This window comes from Pipistrellus kuhlii, unplaced genomic scaffold (assembly GCF_014108245.1).
Source record: "Pipistrellus kuhlii isolate mPipKuh1 unplaced genomic scaffold, mPipKuh1.p scaffold_m20_p_3, whole genome shotgun sequence".
Lineage (NCBI taxonomy): Eukaryota > Metazoa > Chordata > Mammalia > Chiroptera > Vespertilionidae > Pipistrellus > Pipistrellus kuhlii.
The window spans coordinates 93,263,810-93,290,430 of record NW_023425529.1 but is presented as its reverse complement, the minus strand read 5'-3'; the positions used below and the strand labels follow the sequence as shown (position 1 = coordinate 93,290,430).

The 26,621-nt window shown below is 39.8% G+C and overlaps 1 protein-coding gene across 6 annotated transcripts in view; it reads left to right on the top strand.

The window, feature by feature from the left end:
• MICU2 (mitochondrial calcium uptake 2) overlaps window positions 1–26,621 on the top strand; it is a 132,551-nt gene that overhangs the window by 20,059 nt on the left and 85,871 nt on the right. For all 6 annotated transcript variants that reach the window (XM_045588532.1, XM_036457564.2, XM_036457562.2 and 3 more), the window contains exon 2: window positions 20,960–21,104. In XM_045588532.1, coding sequence (XP_045444488.1) covers window positions 20,960–21,104 — 145 coding nt within the window. The remainder of the gene's footprint in view (window positions 1–20,959; window positions 21,105–26,621) is intronic.

Here is a 26,621-nt window from a genome sequence, read left to right as displayed (position 1 = left end):
ATCACCCCTAATTGCTTTCCCCTGCTGGCATGGTCACCCCTAACTACTCTCTCTTGCAGGCCTGGTCCCTCCCAACTGCCCTCCCCTGCTGGCCTTATGTCCACATGGAGGCAGCCATCTTTGACCACATGGAGATGGTGACCATCTTGTGTGTTGGAATGACAGTCAATTTGCAAATTAGTCTTTTATTGGATAGGACTAGAGGCCCGGTGCATGGAATTTATGCAAAAGGGTATGTGTCCCTCAGCCCAGCCTGCATCCTCTCCAATCTGGGACCCCTCGAGGAATGTCCAACTGCCCATTTAGGCCCAATCCCCATAACATCGGGCCTAAATGGGCAGTTGGACATCCCTCTCAAAATCCAGGTCTGCTGGCTCCCAACTGTGCACCTGCCTGCCTTCCTGATTGCCCCTAACTGCTTCTGCCTGCCAGTCTAATTCATGCCTAACTGCACCCCTGCCAGCCTGTTTGCCCCTATCTGCTCTCCCCTGCTGGCCTGATTACCCCTAAATGCCTTCCCCTACAGACTTGGTCGCCCCCCCCCCCCCCCCCCACTGCTCTCCCCTGCAGGCCAGGTTATCCCAACTACCCTCCTCTGCCTGCTGGCCTGGTCACCCACAACTGCCCTCCGGCCTGGTTCCTTCCAACTCCCCTTCCCTGCTGGCCATCTTGTGGCGGCCATATTGTGTCCACATGAGGGCAGCCATCTTTGACCATGAGGGTAGCCTTCTTGTGTGTTGGAGTGATGGACAATTTGCATATTACTCTTTTGTTAAATAGGATACAGACCTGGTGCACAGGTCAGGGCCAGTTGGTTTGCCCTGAAGGGTGTCCTGGATCAGGGTGGGGGTTCCCTTGGGGTGTGGGGTGGCCTGTGGTGGTTTGAAGACTGGCTGCGCCCCTTGGCAACCCAAGCTGGAGATCCTGGTAGCTGGAATTTATCTTCTATAGTTGAAACTTTGTAGCCTTTAACCTGTTAACCGGGGAGTTCCTATTTTAATTACGCATCCTACATCACACCCGGAGGATGTAATTTCATATTATTATTATTTTTTATACTTAATTAAAATAAATGATACATATATTTTTTTCGTTTATTTATATATAAAGCACAAAGGAAAATACAAATTTACAAACAAATAGAAAAGAATACCAACAAAAAAATGAAAACATCGAATTAAAAAATTATAGCTGAAACTGGTTTGGCTCAGTGGATAGAGTGTTGGCCTGTGGACTGAAAGGTCCTGGGTTCAATTCCAGTCAGAGGCATGTACTTTGGTTGCGGGCGCATCCCCAGTAGGGAGTGTGCAAGAGGCAGCTGATCGATGATTCTCTCTCATTGATGTTTCTAACTCTCTATCCCTCTCTCTTCCTCTCTGTAAAATATCAATAAAATATTTAAAAAATTATAAATTTTACAAACAATTATAAAGATTACAAAAAATATATACCGTCCCTCTCAGGGCTCAACATATATTTCAAGGACGTATTCATATGTCCTACCCATCCCTGATATTGTTTATGTTTGACGTATTTATAGGTCCCGCTCGGTTAACAGGTTAATAGAGGCCTAGGCTGGCCATAGCATGCAGAAAGCTTGCCTTCCTCCATCACTGGGGAAACCCAAACCTCATGTTTTCTCCATGGCCACAACTATTTTGGGGGGGATTCATTCACTTTCTATAATTGAAACTTTGTACCCTTGAATAGAGGCCTAGGACATCTAGGCTATGTGGAAAGCTTGGCTTCCTCCATTACTGGGGAAACTCAAGCATCCTGCTAGCTCCATGGCTGCAGCCATCTTGGTTGAGTTAATTTGCATACTCTGTCCTGATTAGCTGGTGGGTGTGGTTTGTTGGTGTAGCAGAGTGATGATTAATTTGCATATTACTCTTATTAGATAGTGTTTTTTATGTTGGGAGATTAAGAAGTAGAAAGTCACTCCTCATTTGACACCAACTGTTATAAAAGACAGAAGGTTGTTGAGTTGAAGGAGTAAAGTGGCCATGAGTTCCAGTAGAGTTGGCAATTGACATAGTAAAGTGAAAATTCTTTTCCACTTATTTAGCACTTGATTACCTGTTATGCTTGGTGCTATCTTAAAGCCAAAAAAAGAAAACGAAAAAAAGTATTTGGTTTTCAGTCACAACAGAGCAAATTCTATAATAGAATCTTTTTAAATCTTCATTGTTAAAATTATCTTCAGAAGTTACTGAATGGAACGAGAAAATGTCAGCAGAATAGACAGGAATGTTCCGAGCCTTGTCCCAGAGCAGAAAGAAAGAGCAGCTGAGGGTCGCACAGGGAGTGTTTGTTGGTAAGCTAAGGAACAGCTAAACTCAAGGAGAAGTTGGGGGACTGCTGGACAGGGTTTCCCTGTCTGGGTAGCCCCCACTGTGGCTACAGCTAGGTCCCCTACTAGAGCTACAGGCTTGGACAGAGAAACCTCACCATCTTGAAAGAGAAAGTGGATCATATCAGGAGCCTGAAAATCCACAACTGCAGCAATTACTGAACAACTGGGAGCCCCAGAACGCCGGTCCCCAGTTGGCGCAACCACGCAGATTCACAGGAGCTCTTCACTCCACCATGGGAAGGAGAGAGAGAATTACATAACCTGACATCCAGAGAAGAGAGACCATGGGGAGACAAAGAAACAGCCCACATCTGAAAGAAAAGCAGGCATCATCAGAAAAGGAAGTAAACAAATTAGAGGCAAGCAACTTATCAGACAAAGAATTCAGAGAAATGATCATAAGGTGGCTGAAAAGAATGGAAGACAAATTTGACACTGTAAGAACCAAGAGGAAATTAAGAAGAACCAAGAAAAAATAAAAAATGACATCGCTGCTGTAAAGAACTCAATAGAAAGCATCAAGAGTAGACTAGAAGAAGCAGAGCACCACATCACTGAGCTGGAAGACAAGATGGGAAGAAATACCCAAGTAGAGCAGCTTCTAGAAAAAAAATTATACAGCAGGAAGAAAGCCTAAGGGAACTTTGGAACAACATGGGAGGGAAAATCCACATAATAGGGATGTCAGAAGGAAATGAAACTGAACAAGGAATAGAAAACCTGTTTGAAGAAATAATGTCAAAAAACTTTCCTGATATACTGAAGAAAAAAACCACACAAATCCAAGAAGCTCCCAGAGTCCCAAGCAAAATGAACCCCAAAAGACTGACACCAAGGCACATTATAATTAAATTGGCAAACACCAACAACAAAGTAAGAATCTTAAAAGCAGCCAGAGACACACAGAAAGTTACTTACAAAGGAACCCCCATCAGACTAGCAACTGATTTCTCAACAGAAACTCATCAGGACAGAAGGGAATAAAATGAAATATACAAAGTCATGCAAAGGAAGGGTCTGAACCCAAGGTTGCTGTACCCAGCAAGACTATCAATCAAAATTGAAGGTGAAATCAGTAGCTTCACGACAAAAACTGGATTAAGGAAATTTATCACCACCAAACCAGCAATGCAAGAAATGCTTAAGGGTCTGCTGTTAAAAAAAAGAAATAAGAATCAGAGAAGGAACACAGAAGAAAAGAATAAAAATGGTGACAAATAAGTAACTATCAATAATAACTTTAAGTGTAAAAGGATTAAATGCCCAAGCAAAAGACATAGGGTATCGGAATGGATAAGGAAAAAAGACCCATACATCTGCTGTCTATAAGAAATTCACCTCAGAAAAAAAGACATACACAGATAGAGGGTGAAGGGATGGAAAAGGTTTTTCAGATGAATGGAAATGAAAATAAAAATCTGGGGTAGCAATACTTATATCTGACAAATTAGATCTCAAAGTCAAGGACAGAACAAGAGATAAGGAAAGCCACTTCTTAAGACTAAAGTCATTTCAAACAAGAAGAAATGACTCTGGTAAAGATATATACACCCTATACATTTAAAAAAATAACTCTGGTAAAGATATATGCACCCAAATACATTAAAAAAAAATACTCTTGGAGGATATCAAGGGAGAGATTGACAGCAATACAATTATAGTTGGAGAATTTTATACCTCACTATCACCATTGGAAAAAACTTCTAAACAAAAAATCAGCAAATAAATATCAATCTTAAATGTCTCACTAGAACTGATGGAATTAATTGACATCTTCAGAACATTTCACTCCAAAGCCACAGAATATACATTCTTCTCAAGTGCACATGGGTCATTTCCAAAGATAGACCATATGCTGGGACATAGACAAAGTCTCTTCAAATTCAAAAAGATAGAAATCATATCAAGCATCTTCTCAGATCACAGTTGCAAAAACTTGGAAATCAACTACAATAAAAACAATCCAAAAAAATAAAACACATGGAGACTAGACAGAATGCTATTAAACAATGACTGGGTCACCACAGAGATCAAGGAAGAAATAAAAAACATCATGGCAACAAATAACAATGAAAACACAGCAGTCCAAAATCTATGGGACACAGTGAAGCAGACTTGGGAGGGAAGTTCATAGCTCTACAAGCCTATTGCAAAAAAATAAGAAACAAAGAGTAATAAATTACCTAACCCTTCAACTCAAAGAATTAGAAAAAGACCCACAAGAAAAGCACAGTGTTAGCAGAAGGAAGGAAATAATAAAGATCAGAGAGGAGATAAACGACATAGAGACGAAAGAAACAATACAGAAGATCAACAGAACCAAGAGTTGGTTCTTTGAAAGGATAAACAAGATTAATGAACCTTTAGCCAGGCTCACCAAGAAGCAAAGAGAGAGGACCCAAATAAACAAAATCAGAAATGAACGAGGAGACATAACCCCACTGAAATTCAAAGGAACCTTTAGCCAGGCTCACCAAGAAGCAAAGAGAGAGGACCCAAATAAACAAAATCAGAAATGAACGAGGAGACATAACCCCACTGAAATTCAAAGGATTGTTAAAAAATACTACGAGCAATACTACTTCCAACAAACTGGACAACCTGGAGGAAATGGACATATTCCTAGAAAAATACAACCTACCAAAACTCAATCAGGAAGAGTCTAAACAGCTCAATAGGCCAGTAACTGTGGAAGAAATTGAAGCAGTAATCAAAAAGTTTCTGGGAAACAAAAGTCTGAGGCCAGACATGGTCACAGAAAAATTTTATCAAACATTCAAGGAATAACTAAAACCTATCCTTCTCAGACTATTCCAAAAAATTCAAGAGATGGAACACTTCCAAGCTCCTTCTATGAACCCAGCATCACCCTAATACCAAAACCAGATAAAGACAACACAGTGAAAGAGACTTACAGGCCAATATCCCTCATGAACATAGATGCCAAAATCCTCAATAAAATTCTAGCAAATTGGCTACAGCAGTATATCAAAAAAAATCATACCCCATGACCAAGTAGAATTTATCCCAGAGATGCAAGGAAGGTACAATATTCGTAAATCAATAAACATGATAGATTACATAAACAAATTGAGAGAGAGAAATCACATAATCATATCAATTGAGGCAGAAAAAGCATTTGACAAAATACAACACCCTTTCCTGATAAAAACTCTCAACAAGGTGGGAATAGGAGGATCATACCTCAATATAATAAAAGCTATATATGATGAACCCACAGAAAACATCATACTCAATGGGCAAAAACTAAAATCTTTTCCCCTAAGAACAGGAACAAGAAAGGGATGCCCACTCTCACCACATAGTACTGGAAGTATTAGCCATTGTGATTAGACAAAAAGAAGAAATAAAAGGCATCCAAATTGGAAAAAGAGAAGTAAAGTTGTCCTTACTTGCAGATGATATGGTATTGTACATAAAAACCCTGAAAGACTCCATCAAAACACTAATAGACTTAATAAATGAATTAGGCAATGTAGCAGGATACAAAATTAACACCAGGAAATCTGTGGCCTTTCTATACACAAATAGTGAACTTACAGAAAGAGAGACTAAAAAAGCAATCCCATTTACCATCACAGACAAAAAGAATAAGATATCTAGGAGTAAACTTAACTAAGGAGGTAAAAGACCTATACACAGAAAACTACAGGACACTGAAAAAAAAGAGAGGAAGACTTAAACAGCTGTAAGCACATACCATGTTGATGGATTGGTGGAATCAACATCATTAAAATGTCCGTACTATCCAAAGCAATCTATAGATAAATGTTTTCCCCATTAAAATACCAATGGCATATTTCACAGACCTAGAAAGAATTCTCCAAAATTTCATCTGGAATTTTTAAAAAGTCCTCAAATAGCCACAGCAATCCTGAGAAAGAAGAATAAAATAGGAGGGATTTCAATACCATATTTCAAGCTGTATTACAAAGCCACTGTTCTCAAAACAGCATGGTACTGGCACAAGAACAGACATATAGATCAATGGAATAGAATATAGAATTCAGATATCAACCCAAACTACTATGCTCAATTAGTATTTGACAAAGGAGTCATGGACACACAATGGAGTCAAGATAGTCTCTTCAATAAATGGTGTTGGAAAATTTGTACAGATACATGCAAAAAAAAATGAAACTGATCACCAACTTACACCATACACAAAAATAAACTCAAAAAGGATAAAGGACTTAAAATGGATAAAGGTAATATGGGAAACGATAAAAATACTAGAGGAATCCACAGGCAGAAAATCTCCGACAAGCCAAAAGAACTTCACTGATACTACCCCTAGGGCAATGGAAGTTAAAGAGAAAATAAACAAATGGGACTACATCAAAATAAAAAGCTTTTGCACAGCAAAAGAAACCATCAACAAAACAAGAAAGCCACTGTATGGGAGAATATATTTGCAAATGTTATCTCTGATAAAAGTTTAATTTCCAACATCTACAGGCAGCTTATACAACTTAATAGAAGGAAGATAAATTATCCAATAAAAACAATGGGCAAAGGATCTAAATAGAATCTTTTCAAAAGAAGTCAGAAGGAAGGCCAAGAGACACAAGAAAACATGCTCAAATTCACTAATTATCCAAGAGATGCAAATTAAAACAACAATGCGGTACCATCTCACACCTGTCAGAATGGCTATCATCAACAAATAACAATTGTTGGCGAGGATGCGGAGAAAAAGGAACCCTCGTGCACTGCTGGTGGGAATGCAAACTGGTGCAGTCACTGTGGAGAACAATATAGAGTTTCCTCAAAAACTGAAAATGGAACTCCTATTTGACCCAGTAATCCCAGTCCTAGGAATATATCCTAAGAAACTAGAAACACCAATCATAAAGGAAATATGCACTCCTGTGTTCATAGCAACATAATTTACAATAGCTAAGATTTGGAAACAGCCAAGGGGCCCGTCAGCAGATGACTGGATCAGAAAACTATGGTACATCTACATTATGGAATACTATGCTGTCATAATAAAGAAGGAATTCTTACCATTTGTAGCAACCTGGATGGAATTGGAGAACATTATGCTAAGTGTAATAAACCAGTCAATGAAAGGATAATTCCACATGATCTCACCATTTATTATCCATTTATGGATAATAAAGAACATTATAAACTGATGAACAAAATGATAGATACAGAGACAGTAAAGCATCAAACAGACTGTCAAATTATAATGGGAAGGTTAGGGAGAGGTGGGGAGATAAGAGATCAATGGAAGGACTTGTATGCATGCATTTAAGCATAACCAATGGATGCAAAACTTTGGGGGGTGAGGGCATGTATGAGAATTGGGTGGGTGGAGGGCAATGGTAAAATATGTGCACATATAATATCTTAATAAAAAATGAAAAAAAATTACTAAATTAGAGCAATAATATTTTATCATGAAATATCTCCAAAGAATAAGGTAAAAGCAGAAAGGGAGATTTGGCAAATCCATGCCAGTCTGAAATGTCTTGATGTAGTTTGTATTTAACAGATAAAAAGCAGAGCTTTGCTTGAACAGCTAATTAACTTGCCAAAATATATAGTCATATCTGTGTATCACTTTTCTGTTTGTACTGTGTTACCTATGTACTACTTCTTTTACTGGTAATGTAATTAATAAACATCCACAGAAACACAAACAGCATGCATCTTAGTACCTTTGCTAGGAAACTACACATTTTGTCAATTCTAGTAAACTGTATGGCTCATCCCTGCTCATTTCCTACAAATAAACTTTAATAGCAAAATTTTTTTGTATGTTACTATGCTTTATTTTTCTTTTTTTATTGTTTAAAGTATTACAAGTGATAGTACATATATCTCCTTTTTTAAATATATTTTATTCATTTTTTTACAGAGAGGAAGGGAGAGGGACAGAGAGTTAGAAATATCAATGAGAGAGAAACATCCATCACCCGCCTCCTGCACACCTCCTACTGGAGATATGCCAACACCAAGGTACATGCCCTTGATTGGAATCAAACCTTCAGTCCACAGGTCAACACTCTATCCACTGAGCCAAACGGGGCATGGCTATCTCCCTCCCCCCCCCCCCCCCAATTGACCTTCCCCATTTTTCTTAGTCAAACCGAATTAAGATATGTCAATGAACTATAAGCTAACGCTGAAGAAAAGTCTATTAAAACTTAAGCCAAATAAGGCATGAGGTCTGAAATCCATTAGATAATTCATTCAGATCAACAGGAGAGTGGGAAGGAGTTGTATAATGCAGTTTCTGAGATTCCATAATTTCCACAATTGGAGAAAAATAAGGCAATATGCTTTGGAACAATAAACACTGGCACCACCTGTCAGTGGCTTTACCTCTTTCTTCTAAAGTAATTAACTGCAGTAATTTATGGTTATAATAAAAGACATATACATAATAAAAGGAATATAATAAGAGAACTTTTATTTCTTTGTGCATATTTCTTTAGTGTAGTTGAACATAGCAGAGTGCATACCTAGCTCTCTAAAGGCATTTTAATAAATTATTAATAGGGCTTAAAATATATAAACACAGCCAGGATGTCATGTCTCAGTGCTTGAGCGTGGACCTATGAACCAGTAAGTCACAGTTCAATTCCTAGTCAGGGCACATGCCCAGGTTGTGGGCTCGAGCCCCAGTGTGGGGCGGGCCAGAGACAGCTGATCAATGATTCCCTCTCATCGATGTTTCTATCTTTCTCCCTCTCTGAAATAAATAAAAATGTATTTATAGAAGAACAAAAACCAATCATGTGCATAGAATAGATTGAATCTACTTTTCAATTGTTATTTTTTAAATATCACATTGAATTTGGATCTGAATTTCATTTATAGAGATTAATTCATTCCTGTATACTTTTTTTAACCATTTAACAATATTAATGATGTAGTAAGTACTAAGGACACAGAAAAAAAGTTACTTTTTTTTTTTTTAATAATACTGATGGTAATTAACGCTTTTTTTAATATATTTTATTGATTCTTTACAGAGAGGAAGGGAGAGAGATAGAGAGCCAGAAACGTCTATGAGAGAGAAATATTGACCAGCTGCCTCTTCACACCCCCTACCGGGGATGTGCCCGCAACCAAGGTACATGTCCTTGACCGGAATCGAACCCGGGACCTTTCAGTCCACAGACTGACACTCTACCACTGAGCCAAACCAGTTTCGGCGGAAAAAAGTTACTTTCTTTTCTTGAGAAATTCAGTCATTAAGACTTTGATGAAGTTTAGTCAAGGATCTGTATGTTAGCACCAAGAAAACAACAAACCCAAACTGGGTACTTTGGAAGAACTAAAATAGGTAATTACTAAAATTCCTAACAAATAAGTTAGCCAGACAATAAGAGGGACAAGAAACCAGCTGTATTACATGATTTGTGAAGTGTTTTAATTACCATCAGAAGCAGTAAATGGCTATTTAATCTGTATTCTGGAAAAATAGGCTATAAAAGTTTATAGGAGCTCATCAAAGGTAGCCAAGACTATTGAAGCTAAGAATAAGCCATCATGTTTACAGTGAACAAAACTAAAGTTGACATTTATAGCAATACAGTACATATTTCTTTTGTACAAAGACCAATTCATAAAAATATAGTAATATAATTTTTAAATATAATTTAAAAAATTTTTAAATGAAAAAATCATTCTAATATTTTACCACATTTTGTGTAGGATTAGGATGTGGGGCTTAAAGGACTTGTGCTAGAGAAGTAAATAGCTCTCAGTATTTAGCCACAAGCTTTGGAAGTCCATCCTTACTATGAGTGTCCTGTAACCTGAGGAAGGGTATAGAGGGGACATTCTTTTGCTATGGATTAGGGATATGGAAGTCCAAGTGGGTCATAGAGAATGGGGGTTGGGAGCTGTGCAAAATACTAAGTGGATGAATCACTTTCCTTCTGCAATCCCAACTATAAAATATGCTGCAGACAGCACCTGTTTCCCATGATGGGGTGGGAGGGAGGAAAGGGGGTCCTTTAATCCATCCCTTCTCTGTGCCATGCTGTCATACTGTAGAGCACAATTCCTAAGTATTAGCCCTTTCAGTGGCCTCCAATAGTATCACTTTCCCAGGCTTACTGGAAGTTTTCAGTTCCAAGGAAACCTTTTTCACATGGCTGAGGTTTCTGAAATCAAATCATATCTTATATCACAAAGGTCCCTTATTGCTACTTGGCTGCACTTCTCATTTGCCAAATAAAAGAGACCACAATCCAGATAAACTTGTACCAACCTATTACTAGTGTTCTAGTTAAGTTTAATTATAAAATCTGAAAATTATAATCATTTTGAAAAATAAGTCAGAATGTTACAGTCAATAAATATCATTTTAAAATAATCAGAGTTTGAAATTTATCATAATGTTTGTTGAATGCTGGTTATTTCTTTCATACTCCTCCCTAGCACTGAACACCTTTTTTTGTGCCTCCTCCACTATCCATTTATCATTTTATTTCTGTGCAATGCTTGGTCATAGTAGACACATAATATTTATTTGATAGACCAATGTTGAATAGCTGTAGAAGGAGTGTATAAAATAGTATTTTCCTTCTCTTACATAGGGAAATGAGCTAAAAGTAATTCAGTAATTTATTGAGAGAAATATGATTTGTGGTTGCAATTAATGATTTTGATCAAACTTTAGGAGTGTATTGAGATTTTAAGTTAAGGCTCTAATCTTTTTAATTACTTGAAACCTAATTTAAACTTTCTGTTTATAGCATAAGCAAAAACTTATATAGTTATGATATACCCCCTGAAAGGTAATTTTGGAGGAAGGGTGGATGAGTGTACTTCTCAGTGACCTCAGCAGGAAAGAGAAGTCAGTTACTATAATAGAAGAGAAAATACTATTGTTGTTCTCATCAGCATCTTCTGACAGTTGCCACCCTTCCTCAGACACGATACCAGGGTATTTTTAAGAATCAGTAAATATAAGCATATGTTATTTCTGCCATGCTCATGTAAGAAGAGCTATATCACCTCCCTTCCAGTTTCTGCAGACAGTCCAGGCGAGACTAGATCTTCAGAAGCTAGAGAGCAGATCCCAGGGCTTCTTGCATTCTCAAGATGATTTTTGTGTCCATAGCTGTCTTTCTGTAGAATTTATCATGAGCATAGCATATATATGCAATGAATATTTCTAACTTAGTCTGACAATATTTTATTTCACAATAGTGTCTCCCTGATTGAACAAAATGGAAAAGCTCTGTAAAATGACTGAAAATTTTCAATTGTAAAATTTTCTTTAAGATAATCTTTCAGTTATACCACAGAAAATTCAGAAACATCAAAGCAATTACATTTTATCCAGATTATTAAAGAATCCAAACTAAAGGCCCCAAATGAATAAGGTTTTACATATTTTATCTAATGCTAAGAAAGACCCCTTTTCCCCCCCACTTTCTTCCTGAGAAATTGTAGAAACCAAAGAATGCTCAACAAAGAACAGAGAGCTAACTTTTTCCAGTTTGTCATTTCATGGATAAAAAGTGGAGACAGACTGGTGAAGCACCTGTTGCTTTAATAGCAATAAACTAGTGAAATGCTTTAACAGAAGTCATCAGCTTTCAAAGATCTCTTTAATACAGTTCACATCACTCATTGCTCTTAATTCCTTTGTCACATATTTTACTGCATTAAAGTAATCCTGGAAATCCACGGAGCATTTTACATATAAGCAGAACCATATGGATTGTTGTCAGATGCTCAGTACAAACTCCAGTCCCAGCAATTCTCCTGCCCCTCCTTTCCCATTTATTTAGCTATAGATGCAGGTTATAGTTGTAGTTACAAGAATTTGTGCACTCCCATCACTTTCCACCTATAGGACCCCCTTTCCCCATTTGGTGTGTCAGGTGGTTCAGGATAACAGCTACCAGCAGACCCCAAACAGGCCTTTGATCTCCACAACCACATTCCTGCCATTCATTCTTAGGAGCTGGTTCCTAGGCAGCTGTTCCCTCTTACCAGCCCATCTGTTGTATATGTGTGACAGTACACGTTGGTCCACAGGGTAGCTTTGTACAGTGTCTTGTGGAATCTTATTATTCAGATAAAGGTAGACTATTGTTTGGTTCACTTCCACGTGAATAATTCTCTTAAACTGCAGGGAGCAAGTTAGGGTGAGGAAGGGCAAAAAAATCCTCTTTGGCTTTTCCAGTTGAGTAGCTTGGATGTACTGCCCCCTGCACCACTTTCATCATATATTGCAGAAGGGTGGTACGTGTCTTGAGAATAATCTTAGAAATCAGTTATGTCTCATTTTTTCTTGTGTCTTTTTTGTATTAACTCTTAGAGAACAGCTCTTAGGGCATCATGATTCTAATCTTGTTTGTTTTACTAAAAGAGACTATAATTGATGAGACTCCCCTGAGATCTAGAATTAGTCAAACCTAGAGTACACATAGGGCAGTGGCAAATAGAGTAGCAAACACAAATCTTTGTGCATTTCAGTAAAGTTCTCCCCTTACCCTCCTTCTGTGTTTTTGAAATAGATGTTTGATTTGCTCTTTCTCTTCCTGAAGCACAGCAAATTATTCCTATGTTGGCTCCTTGGTATCAGTCATATATATGGACATTCTTTTCTCTCTTTTATTTATTTACTTATTTAGGGGGGTGGGGGCGTGACTTGAAAAAAGTGTGCTTTGGGAAATTCCCACTCTTATGAGGCTGAGAATAGAGTGGAGGCCACCTAGATAGAGTTGGGAGAGGGGAAGAGTTAGAATAGAAAACAATCAACATTCTTTTCTCTTCATTGCTTTTTCTGGTGAATTTCTTCTGCCTTCTGTGTGTTTTTTTCTCTAGCACATTGTCCATAGTTTTTCTGCAGTGTCCACTCTAATCTTTACTGTTTCTTAATGATTTTCAGTGTTTTATAATAGTTTATTCCCCCTTTGCTTATTTAGCTCAGCCAACTCCCTTGTCAAATAGTTCTGTCCTCTTGTACTTTATCATCACTCTGATATTATAAAGGCCATCACCTTTTATATGTTGTGTTTTATTTTCTGTTTCAGAATGTGATTTTTATTAACTAGAGGCCCAGTGCAGATTCATGCATTGATGGGGTCCCTCAGCCTGGCCTGTGCCCTCTCACAATCCTGGACCTCTTGGTGGATGTAGTAGTGCCAGAAACTGCAGGCAACGGGGGAGGAGCCTGAGCTCCAGCCAGGTGCTGCCTCCTCTTATCATGGCCACCACAGCTTCGGTAGTCTGGTGCCTGTAGGTCAGCCGAGCTGCATTCCATTGTGGGAGCACACTCAACACCAGGGGGCAGCTTCAGTGTTGAGCGATTTGTTTGAAAACTGAATCATTTTTTTTCCTCATTAGAAATAATGTAAATTGAATTAATCCATTCCAGACCCCAAATGATTCCGTGTTTTAGCCTTAGTCAGTTGCCTTTGGTTGTTGTTCTGTGAGCATTTTCACACCCTTAGCAACATCAGCATACTTGATGGCCGGCTGTTATGTTTTAAAATTGTGCTAATCCTTGTTTCATCATGTCATAGTCGATAGCTGGATCAGCCACACAAACTCCTCTATCATACTTTGTAATTACAATATTTCTCTGACCAACCAAACCATAATTTACCAATGCTGGTCCCAGCTTTGAGAGAACACAAATGGGGAAAATGGCAGATATTGAGCCTATAGTGAATGCAGCATGTAATGGGAGCTTCCAGTTGGCACATTCTGTAATTTTTTCTGTCCGCACTATCCCTGCAGATTGGGAGATATCAATGATAGTATTACTCCAGCACATATGGAAAAGATACCCCTTCCTTGGGAGAAATCAAGATGGCGGCTTAAGGTAAACACCTATACTGCGGCCTTGCACAACAATTTTAAAACTGCAATGGGAAGAGAGAGTGGACATCATCCAGAACCACTGGAAAGCTGGCTGAGTGGAAATTCTACAAACAGATGGAAAGGAAATGACACAGACTCAGAGGAACTGTGGAGGTGCAAAGAACCGTGCGCACGGAAAGGGCAGGCAGCTGAATAGGCGGCTGGCTTACTTGCAGCGCACGGAGAGGGTGAGCAGCTAACACTTGGCTAGCTTTCTTGTTTGGGAGGAAAACAAAACCTTCAAACTGCAATGAAGTTTAGCTCTGGATAAAACTTTGGGTACCAGACTCATTCAGGGAGAAACTGGACTGTCTAGCAGTGGGCAAAACTCGAGAGCAGCCTTCTCTCAGAGATGTGCGCAGCCATTGCCATGGGATGTAGAGACAGGGGGCCCTTTTAGGGTGTCTGATGGGAAACCAAGGCTGTTTGCTCCACCCTGAGACTCCGCCCCATCCAAGCTGAGCACAGAAGCCCTCCCAGTAGCTAGCTTTCTCCCTTGGAAGGGAAACAAAACCTCCCGACTGTACTGAAATCTAGCTCCGGGTGAGACTTTGGGTACCACACTCACTCGGGGAGAAACCTGACTGTCTGACAGCGGGTGAATCTCAAAAGCAGCCTTCTCTCAGAGGTGCAAGCAGCCATGGGGAGGTGTGGGGGGGGAGGGGGAACTGATGGGAAAACATGGCTGTCTGCTCCACCCTGAGACTCCACCGCATCACAGAAGCCCTCCCAGCAGAGACACTGCTGATCCTCACAGCCAGTTGGCCTCGAGGTCAACTCCCCCCAGTGATATCAACAACAATCAAGGCTTAACTATAATACAACAAGATTGCACACACAGCCCACAAAGGGCTACACCAAGAGGATCCACCTTAGGTAACTGGGCAGGCAGAGCCACTGGGCCCAAAGGACACCTCGCACATAAAGCCACTCCATCAACTCAGGGAAGCAGCTAAAATGCGGAGACAAAGAGGCAGGCCACAAATGAAGGAAATGGAGGAAAGCAAAAGACTGGATATAGAGTTCAAAACCATGGTTATAAAGTTTTTCAAGAATTTCTTAGAAAAAGCTAATAAATTTAGCGAGACCCTCAACTATATGAAAAAGGATCACCTAGAAATTAAACACATACTGACTGAAATAAAAAATATTATACAGAAGCCGAAAAGCAGAGTAAAGGATTGCAAGGATCAAGTCAAAGATTTGGAATATCTAGAAGCAAAAAAACACTCCTCCGGAAAAGAAAAAAGAATTTTAAAAAAGGTGAAGATAGTGTAAGTAGCCTCTGGGACAACTTCAAGCATACCAACATCAGAATTATGGGGGCCCCAGAAGAAGAAAGAGAGCAAGATACTGAAAACCTATTTAAAGAAATAATGACTAAAAACTTTCCCCACCTGGTGAAAGAAATAAACTTAAAAGTCCAGAAAGCACACAGAACACCAAATAAAAGGAATTCAAAGAGGACCACACCAAGACACATCATAATTAAAATGCCAAGAGCAAAAGACAGAGAATATTAAAAGCAGCAAGAGAAAAACAGTTACCTACAAGGCAGCCCACATACTATTGTCAGCTAATTTCTCCACAGAAACTATGCAGGCCAGAAGGGAGTGGCAAGAAATATTCAAAGTGATGAACAGCAAGAAACTACATCCAAGACTACTCTACCCAGCAACGCTTTCATTCAAAAATTGAAGGTCAGATAAAGACCTTCACAGCTAAGAAAAAGCTAAAGGAGTTCACCACCACCAAACCAGAATTATATGAAATGCTGAAAGGTATTCTTTAAGAAGAGGAAGAAGAAGAAAAATATAAAAATTATGAACAACAAAAACGTATCAATCAACAAGTGAATCTAAAAAACCAAGGGAATAAAAAATCTGATGAACAGTATTAACTGGAATATAACAGAATCAGGGGTATAGAAAGGGAGTGGACTGACAATTCTCGGAGAGGAAAAGGAAGTGGGGGGGTGTGGGAAAAGACTGGACAAAAATCGTATGCCTATGGATGAGGACAGTGGGGAGGAGGTAAGGGCAGAGGGTAGGGTGGGACAGGTGACAGGGAGCTATTGGGGGGGGGGAAGATGAACAATTGTAATAATCTGAACAATAAAGATTTCTTAAATTTTTTAAAAAAATACCCCCTCCTCAGTGCAGTAGACTACTATTTGCTAGACAGTTGTGTGGTAACCAAGTGTGAGCGATGCTCCTTAGAGTTGTTCTGAACAATGAGGTGGCTCAGAATTTCAGACTCTCATTCTAGTACACAGCAGAAGAAACTGGTTTACAACCCTATTATCTTAGTTTGGTTCAAGTTATCTGTATTCAGAAGGTCCTACTTAGAATAAGTTTAAAGTAGGAGATTAAGAGCTTGCATCATCATGGATGTGTTTTTTTGGTTTTGTGTTCATTGGTTTGTGAGAGGGATGTTTTGTTGTTGTTGTTTTTTAATCTTTATTCATATTATTACAGATGTTCCTCTTCCCCCCCACCACCCTCCGTTGCTCCCCTCCACCAGGTTCCCAACCCACCATCTGCCCTTCCCCTCCCCAACCCCCGCATCATTGTCCTCATCCATAGGTACACAGTTTATGTTCAGTGTCTTCCCACATCCCCATCTCCCCTTTTCCCCGAGAATCGTCAGTTCACTCCCCTTCCATACCTCTGATTCTATTATATTCACCAGTTAATATTGTTCATCAGATTTTTTTTAATTGCTTTAGTTTGTAGATTTACTTGTTAATAGTTACATATTTGTTGTTCATAGTTTTTATCTTTATTTACTTTCTCTTCTGAAAGAACCCCCTTCAGCAATTCATATAATTCTGGTTTGGTGGTGGTGAACTCCTTTAGCTTTTTTTATTAGTGAAACTCTTTATCTGACCTTCGATTCTGAGTGATAGCTTTGCTGGGTAGATTATTTTTGGCTGTAGGTTCTTGCTATTCATCACCTTGAATATTTCTTGCCATTCCCATCTGGCCTGCATGGATTCTATTGAAAAATCAGCTGACAATTGTATGGGTGTTCCTTTATAGCTAACTACCCGTTTCTCTCTTGCTGCTCTTAATATTCTCTCTTTGTCTTTTGCTCTTGGAATTTTAATTATGATTGTCTTGGTGTGGTCCTCTTTGGATTCCTTTTGTTTGGAGTTCTGTACGCTTCCTGGACTTGTAAGTCTAATTCTTTCACCAGGTGGGGGAAGTTTTCTGTCACTATTTCTTTCAGTATGTTTTCGATATCTTGCTCTCTCTCATCTTCTGGGACCCCCATAATTCTGATGTTGGTTCGCTTGAAGTTGTCCCAGAGGTTTCTTACATTATTTTCAACTTTCTGGATTCTCTTGCCTTCTTGCTTCTGCGGAAGAGTGTCTTCTGGTTCTTTATGTTCCAAATCTTTGACTTGATTCTTGCAATCTTCCATTCTGTTTTTAGGACTCTGTATAACATTTTTTATTTCAGACAATGTATTCTTTATTTCTTGTTGATTCCTTATTATTTCTTGTTGATCCCTTTTCATATCCTCATAGGTCTCCTTTATTTTATCCGTTTTTAAGAGATTCTTGAACAACCTCATAAGTGTGGTTTTGAACTCTATATCCAGTCGCTTTTTGTCCTCCATTTCTTTCGTTTGTGATCTATTTCCTAGTCTCGGCATTTTCACTGCTTCCCTGATGGGTCGGAGTTTCAGGGTGGAGCCTACAGGCATGGCTTCTGTCAGCCACGCCCTATGCAGCTCCTGAGTCTCAGGGTCCTTCAGTACTCGCTGCAAGCACCTCTGAGAATTAGGTGCCCTCGATTTTCACCTGCTACCAAACAGTCTAGTCTCTCCCCCAATGGGCCTGGAACTGGGGTTCAGTTCAGTTGGAAGTGGGATTGGAGGTGGCATTCAGAGCAGTCTGGAGCCCCTGTCTCCTTCCCACCAGGGCAATCCCGTCGTGATACAGCTAACTGTCCCTTCTCTGCGCTCAATGTACACTCCTCTGGGACCTCCTTTCGCCGCTCCCCTGGGGTTCCGCCTTACTGCCCAGCTTCCTCTAGATGAGCCTGGGTCCCAGGGGTCTGGCCCAGAACTGGGGTTCAGAGCAGTCAGGTCTGGGGTTCAGCACAGTCAAAGCTTTTATCTTCTTCCCGCTAGGTAATACCAGCCAGACACTCAGCTGCCCCGTCCTCTCCACGCGTGCCGCATGTCTCCGTACCTTAGGCTTTTACAGCTCCTCCGCTCTTCCTTCTGGTTTTCTCCTTGCTTCTCGTTGTAGAATTTCCAGTCAGTCGACTTTCCTGTAGTTCTGGATAATGTCCATTTTATATTTTAGTTGTATTTTATTGAAATTGTTGTGTGCGGCTGCGGTTAGGTGTTTACCTGTGCAGCCATCTTGGATCCTCTCCGAAACTCTGTTGTTGTTTTTAAGAGAGGGAGGTTTGAAGAACATTTTCCTGCTGCCTTCTCATCAGTTTGTAGAGTTTTTTATGACCCTGTGATTTTAAGAGTTAACTCTCAGGAAGGTGCTTTGGGGGGAAGGAGGGAACTATCATAGAGAAAAGAACTTCCCAGATTTTATTTTTAAATGGATTATATAGATTGAGAGTAAAAACCAAAAATCCAAAGGGGGTGAAAAAAAGAAAAGAAAACTTGATTTATGCAGCAGATCTTATGCTTGGAGAACCCAACTTTCTCCAGTGCTGATATTCTTTCAATAGCCTTGAAACAGCCCTTGGTCCTTACAAGGGTTTTAGATATGAATACCAACATTTATAATGAAATTTATACCCTAAATAAATTTCTCAAAATTATGATTTGCCTTATGGTGCTTTTTATTTTTAAAAGGAATTGATTTATTCCCATGTTCAGCTTCTTCTAGTTCTTCTAAAATATCATGCTTGCCTGGCTTCTGTAGTCTAGCTGTTGAGTGTCGACCCAGGAACTGAGGTTGCTGGGTGTGCAGGAAGCAGCCAATTGATGGTCCTCTCTCGTTGATGTTTATATCTCTCTATCCCTCTCCCTTCCTCTCTCTCTAAAACTCAATTAAACATTAAAAAAAATACTGTTCCCTCTCCCTCTCCCCCCCCCCCCCCTCTCTCTCTCTCTCTCTCTCTCGGACTTTGCTAGGGCTATGGTGTTTACTGAGAAAACTCTTACCCATCCTGCTTCCCTCTCCCATCAGATACTTTCTGTAAACTTACTAACAAAGCACTTAGGACATTCTAGTAGGAATTAATATTTGTCTTGTTTATCACTGTTTTTGTATAGATACTTTATATATGATGTATCTGCCTCATGAATAAAATGTTTAGGAAGTATTAATAAAATTTAGTTTTCTGATTACTTATATAAGTATAGACTCGTATAATTAAAACATGCTCCTCAAGTGATTTCTATTAGTGATTTAAGGGGAAAGAAAAGGAAAGACATGAATATATAAGTTCTAGGGGTACAGATCATTATAGTATTACTGAGTGTTCCATATATGTCAGTATTCTGTTAGGTAATGCACGAAATATAAGAGGTATAAATCTAGCTGCTCAAAGAAGTCATTATCAAATCATGAAAAAGAATTGAGATTAGCCAAAAAGGAATTTTGAATCTGGAGAGGTTTGAGCATCTGAAATTTGTGTTCCTGCATTTCATTTCTAATCAGCATTCATTGACCATCACTTGTGTGTCAGATTAAATAACCTATTACAGTACTAGTAAATGTAAGAAGGGAATGGTGTGTCCAAGGAACGATGTTGTCCAAGTTAAGGCAGCATCATAGTAAGGAAAGCTATCTAGAGTGAGAGTGTGATGTTGGATTTAACAGATAATACTTTTTTTAAAAAACCTCAACTGAGGAAATGCTCGTTGATTTTTGTTTTGAGAGAAAAAGACATCAGTTGGTTGCCTTTCCATAAACACTCCAATTGATAATTGAACCTGCAACCTAGGTATGTGCCCTGACCAGGAATCAAACCAGCAACCTCTTGGTTCATGGGTCATTGCTTAAACACTGAGCCATGCCGGCCAGACTGACACTTGGTCTTTTATCCTGACTCTGCCATTTACTTTATAGCTTTTGTATCTAACTTAGTATCTATTATCCAGTTATTGGGATGATTAATTAAATAATATGTGTAAAGTACTTAATTAGTACAGTGCATTGCACATAGTAAGTGCTCAATGAAAGGTTAGCAATAAATAGTTCAGTATTGTCTCTATCAGCATTTGGATCAAGATCTAGGTTCCTTTGCAAAGACTACAGACTCCTACATTAACAATATTTGACCCATTCTCGTTCTTTTAGCACTTCCTACCCACAATGTAAATATATTTCTCAAAACAGAATTATTTACCAGATATACCATATTTAATTTTTATGGAAGCACAACTTTACATGATCTGTTGCCTACATATCTGTTCTTATCTTCTGCCACACTGTTCCTTGGGCACACCAAGTTTATTCCTGTCTTTACCTCTTGCTTAGTATGCTTTTCTTTCTGAGAGCCCCATACCTCAGTAGCTGTACCTCATTTAGCCTCCTTACTGTCACCTCTTTAAAAAGGCCTTCTCTGACAACCCTGTCTAAAACAGTAATTCTTATCAGTTTCTCACCCTGATTTGCATTTCTTCTTGGCACTTCTCACTCTCTTGTATTATATTACACATTTATTCATTAATTACAAGATTATTCTAGAAGGGGTTAAGTTGGGAAATAATACTGAAAGAAATCTTACATTGCCTTTTTTATTTTAGAAAAATGGTGATTGTGGAAAGATTATGAAGAAGTTGTCTCTTCGTAAACAGCGCTTCATGCAGTTTTCTTCACTGGAACATGAAGGAGAATATTACATGACACCACGAGACTTCCTCTTTTCAGTAATGTTTGAGCACATGGAACGTGAGTTGTGTTTATAAATTTTATTTTAGTTTTTTAAATTAGAAAAACAAATATTGGGGATGAAAAACCTGTTTTTCAAATTGTTGATAGGTTTTCATCATTTTAATTATCATCAATCTTTGGGCAAAATGCATTTATTTATTGTTTAGCTGTTTCAATCTTTGTGACACAGTAGTTAAACTTGTAAACATGTATTTATGTAAGAAAATTTTTTTGTATATGGGTTTCTCTAAAGAGAAAGAGGAAAAATAATTAAGATTTTTTAATGTCACTAGATGAATTCTTAATAAAATAATTTTATCCAGCATGTTAATTTTCATTGGTATTAATGTTTTAAATTGGGCAAAAAAATGAAACTTAGAGCAATTAAGAGGGTCATATAATGGAGTTATGATGTCGTCCTTTTAAAAAAAACTGGAAAAATAGAATAAGAAACAAAAATTCAAAAGCTATAATTACATAATTTTTGTTCATAAACTGCCAACTCTCATTTACTTCAAATAATATCAGAAATTCTTCATTTTATTTTCTAAATTAGTCCTTTTTCCTTTGCATAGAGTAGATATGGCCCCATCCTCTGGGCTTTGGAATGTTCTATGAAAATTTATTGGCTTCTGTCACTTTTTGAAATATGCTAGAAGTGCTGCTCTGAAAGAAGCTATATATGGAACAGAAACTGGATAGGGCAAGGTACATGGAGGTCTGTTATTATCTAGAGCAATTTATGTTCGAAGGCATTCTTGAAAACAACAAGCAGTCAACTAGCAATTATTGGAGCTTAATATCTTGATGCAATCAAGAAAAGAGACCAAGCCGAAACTGGATTGACTCAGTGGTAGAGCGTCGGTCCCAGTTTCGATTCCGGTCAAGGGCATGTACGTACATTGGTTGCGGTCACATCCCCAGTAGGGGGTGTGCAAGAGGCAGCTGGTCGATGTTTCTCTCTCATCGACGTTTCTAGCTCTCTATCTCTCTCCCTTCCTCTCTGTAAAAAATCAATAAAATATATTTTTAAAAAAGAAAAGAGACCAAGAAAGCTACCAAACTAGAGTCATTCCAGTGACTGGGCATTCCCAAAGCTGTGCTTCCCTAAGAAGCAATATCAGAAGAACCAACTAAAGCACCCCAGACAGACACTAAACGAATAGGAAAGCAAATAGCAATCTATGGTGAGGGCGGAGGTAGTACCCAGAATTGTTACTATATATTATCTAAAATGTCCAGTTTCCGCACGCCCAGTGTGGCACAAATGGTTAAGTATCGACCTCTGAACCAGGAGGTCACAGTTCAATTCCCAGTCAAGGCACATGCCTGGGTTCCAGGATTGATCCCCAGTGTGGGTCTTGCAGGAGGCAGCCTATCAATGATTCTCTCTCATCATTGATGTTTCTGTCTCTCTTTCTCTCTCTTTCTCTCTCTCTCTCTCTCTCTCTCTCTCTCTCTCTCTCTCTCTCTCTCTCTCTCTCTTCTTCTTCTTCTTCTTCTCCTCCTCCTCCTTCTCCTCCTCCTCCTCCTCCTCCGCCGCCGCCGCCGCCACCTCTTCCTCTTCCTCCTCCTCTTCTCTCTTCCTCTCTGAAATCAATAAGAAAATGAACTCTCAGAAACATGTGGAACACCATTTAGTATACCAACATATGCTTATTGGGAGTACCATAAGGAGAGGAGAGAGAGAAGGGAGCAGGAAAAAAAAAATTTTTTTTAATAAATAATAGCTGAAAACTTCAAAAACTTATAGAAAAACATATATAGAAAAACATAATCTACTGTATTTTTGGGACCATAAGATGCACTTCTTTTCCCCCAGAAGTGGGGGGAAAAAGTCCCTGCGTCTTATGGTCCAAATATAGCCTACACATATACTTTAAAAAAAAAAGTTTTTTTACTTGCCCGGCTCTGTGTGGTCTCTGTGTGCTTGCCCGGCTCTAAAATGGTTCTAAATGCTGCTGTTTACTTTACAGGGTTGATTACATGTGTTTATGACTGTGATGTTGGGTTTTAATGCACATAAAATATTTTAGGACACTATTTGTTTCAGAATCTTTTTTTCTTCATTTCCCTTCTCTAAAAACTGGTGCGTCTTATGGTCCGAAAAATACGGTATATACTGAGAAAGGTCAACAAACTCCAAGTAATAAACATAAAGAGATCCATTAACAGACACATTCTAATGAAACTACTGAAAGTCAAGGAATGGAGAAATCTTGAAAGCCAAAAAATAAATAACTTGCCACTTACTAAGAATCTATATGAGATAATGGCTGATTCCACAGAAACACGGGAGGCAAGAAGGCAGTGGAATAACATAATTAAATTGCTCAAAGAGAAAGATAGTTAACAAAAAAATCCTATATTCAGCAAATCTAACTTTCAAAATTGAAGGTGAAAAAAAGACTTTCCCAGATGAAAACTAAGAATTTGTTGCTAGTAAATGTGACTTATAAGACTTACAAAAGGAAACTTTTCAGGGAAAACAAATGACTCCAGACAGTAATTGGAATCCACACAAACAAACAACATAGATAAAGGTAATTATATAACCTTAAAAGATTGTATAAATGCATATATTTTCTCCTTTAAAAAAAAAAAAAATCTTGAACCCCAGTTATAGGCTAGACCCTGGGGACCCAGGCTCAGGCAGGGGGAGACTGGGCTGTGAGGCGGAATCCCAGGAGAGCGGCAAAAAGCGGAGCCCCCGGAGTCACGAACATTGCGCACAGAAGACAGAATGTTAACTCTGATGCTGTATTGCCCTGGTAGGAAGAAACAAAACCTCCGGCGGTGCTGAGCCCCAGTCCCGACTGCTCTGAACTCCAGTTCTAGGCCAATCCCTGGGGACCCAGGCTCAAACAGAGGGAGACGGGGCTGTGAGTTGGAGTCCTGGGGGAGCGGCGAAAAGCGGAGCCCCCAGAGTCGCACACATTGTGCGCAGAGGACAGTCTGTTGACTCTGATGCTAGACTCCCCAAGCGGGAAGGAGAAAAAAAGCTCCAGATGGGGGAGATCCAAGATGGCTGCGCCCAGGTAAACACCGAGCCGCAGCCGCACAACACTTTCAATAAAATACAACTAAAATATAAAATGGACATTACCCAGAACTACAGGAAAGTCGACTGACTGGAAATTCTACAACGAGAAGCAAGGAGAAAACCAGAAGGGAGCGTGGAGGAGCTGTAAAAGCCCAAGGTACAGAGATACGCGGCGCGCGGAGAGGACGGAGCCGGAGAGGAGGGAGGCCGAGTTCCTGGCTGGCGTTCCCTAGCGGGAAGGAGATAAAAGCTCCGACAGTGCTCGGCCCCATTTCTGACTGCTCTGAACTCCAGTTCTAGGCCAGACCCCGGGAACCCATGCTCATCCACAGGGAGCTGGGCTGTAAGGCGGAACCCCGGGGGGAGCGGCGAAAGGAGGTCCCAGAGGCACGCACATTGTGCGCAGAGAAAGGATGGTCGGCTGTGCCACCGGATTGCCCTGGCCGGAAGGAGACTGGGGCTCCAGACTGCTCTGAACGCCACCTCCAACCCCACTTCCAACTGAACTGAACCCCAATTCCAGGCTCATTGGGGGAGAGCATAGACTGTTTGGCAGCAGGAGAAAATCGAGGGCACTTTTCTCTCAGAGGCGCTTGCACAGACCCTGAGACGCAGCAGCTGCATAGGGCGGGGCTGACGGAAGCCAAGGCTGTAGGCTCCACCGTGAAATCCCGTCCCGTCTGTAACTGCGAAATGCGACAACGAAATAGATCACAAACGAAAGAAATGGAGGACAAAAAGCAACTGGATATAGAGTTCAAATCTACGCTTATAAGGTTTTTCAAGAATTTCCTAGAAAAGATGGATAAGACCTATGAGGATATGAAAAGAGATCAACTAGAATTAATAAGGAGTCAAAAAGAAATGATAAGGGAACAACAAGAAATAAAGAATACATTGTCTGAAATAAAAAATATTATACAGAGTCCTAAAAACAGAAGGGAAGATGGCAAGAATCAAGTCAAAGATTTGGAACATAAAGAACCAGAAGACACTCCTCCACAGAAGCTAGAAGGCAAGAGAATCCAGAAAGTTGAAGATAATGTAAGAAACCTCTGGGACAACTTCACGCGAACCAACATCAGAATTATGGGGGTCCCAGAAGATGAGAGAGAGCAAGTTATAAAAAACATACTGAAAGAAATAGTGACAGAAAACTTCCCCCTCCTGGTGAAAGAATTAGACTTACAAGTCCAGGAAGCACACAGAACTCCAAACAAAAGGAATCCAAAGAGGACCACACCAAGACACATCATAATTAAAATTCCTAGAGCAAAAGACCAAGAGAGAATATTAAAAGCAGCAGGAGCAAAGAAGGTAGTTACCTATAAAGGAGCACCTATACGATTGTCAGCTGACTTCTCAACAGAAACCATGCAGGCCAGACAGGAATGGCAAGAAATATTCAAGGTGATGAACAGTAAGAACCTACAGCCAAAGATAATCTATCCAGCAAAGCTATCATTCAGAATCGAAGGTCAGATAAAGAGCTTCACTAATAAAAAAAAAGCTAAAGGAGTTCATCACCACCAAACCAGAATTATATGAATTGCTGAAGGGGGTTCTTTCAGAAGAGAAAGTAAATAAAGATAAAAATTATGAACAACAAATACGTAACTATCAAGTGAATCTAAAAACCAAGGAAATTAAAAAAATCTGATGAAGAATATTAACTGTTGAATATAATAGAATCAGAGGTATGGAAGGGGAGTGAACTGACGATTCTTGAGGAAAAGGGGACGGGGGATGTGGGAAGAGACTGAGCATAAACTGTGCACCTATGGATGAGGACAATGGGGAGTGGGGAAAGGGCAGAGGGTTGGGTGGGAACCTGGTGGAGGAGAGCAATGGTGTGGAGGGGAAAAAAGGAACATTTGTAATAATATGAACAATAAAAACTTATTTAAAAAAAAAAAAAAAGTTCCAGACTGGAGGAACGTGACGAGGAGCAGGAGCCTCTGCTGGACACCGGCCAGCCAGGTGCCAGCAAGGATCCGGGCGGAGGGGCCCCCAAGGGGGGAGTGCCCCAGGGCCTTCGAACGCTGAGCGCGGGTCATGGAGCCAAGGCCAGGGGCTGCTTCCTGGGCGGCGCCGACCCCGGCAACAGGCTAAAGCAGCGCAGGAGCCCACGGAGAACAAAGGGGTGCCACAGGCCAACCTGCTGAGCTTCCAGGACAAGGAGGAAGAAACCGAAGAAGTTTTCAATGTGAAGAAATCAAGTGAGAGCAAAAGATAGTAAAATTACTTAGAAAGAATACAAAGATCTTGAAAAATCAAAGACTAAATCAGAACTCAACTCAGCAGCCAACATTGCAACATAAATGTGTTTAAAAAAAATAAAAAAGGACAGAATGTTGAAATGGTGGCAGCCAGGCCTAGAGTGGCCAGGCACAAGGCAGAGGCAGCCAGGCCCGGAGCAGGAACAGCCAGGCCTCAGAGCAGCAGCAGCTAGAACCAGAGCAGCAATAGCCAGGCCTGGAGCAGCCAGACCT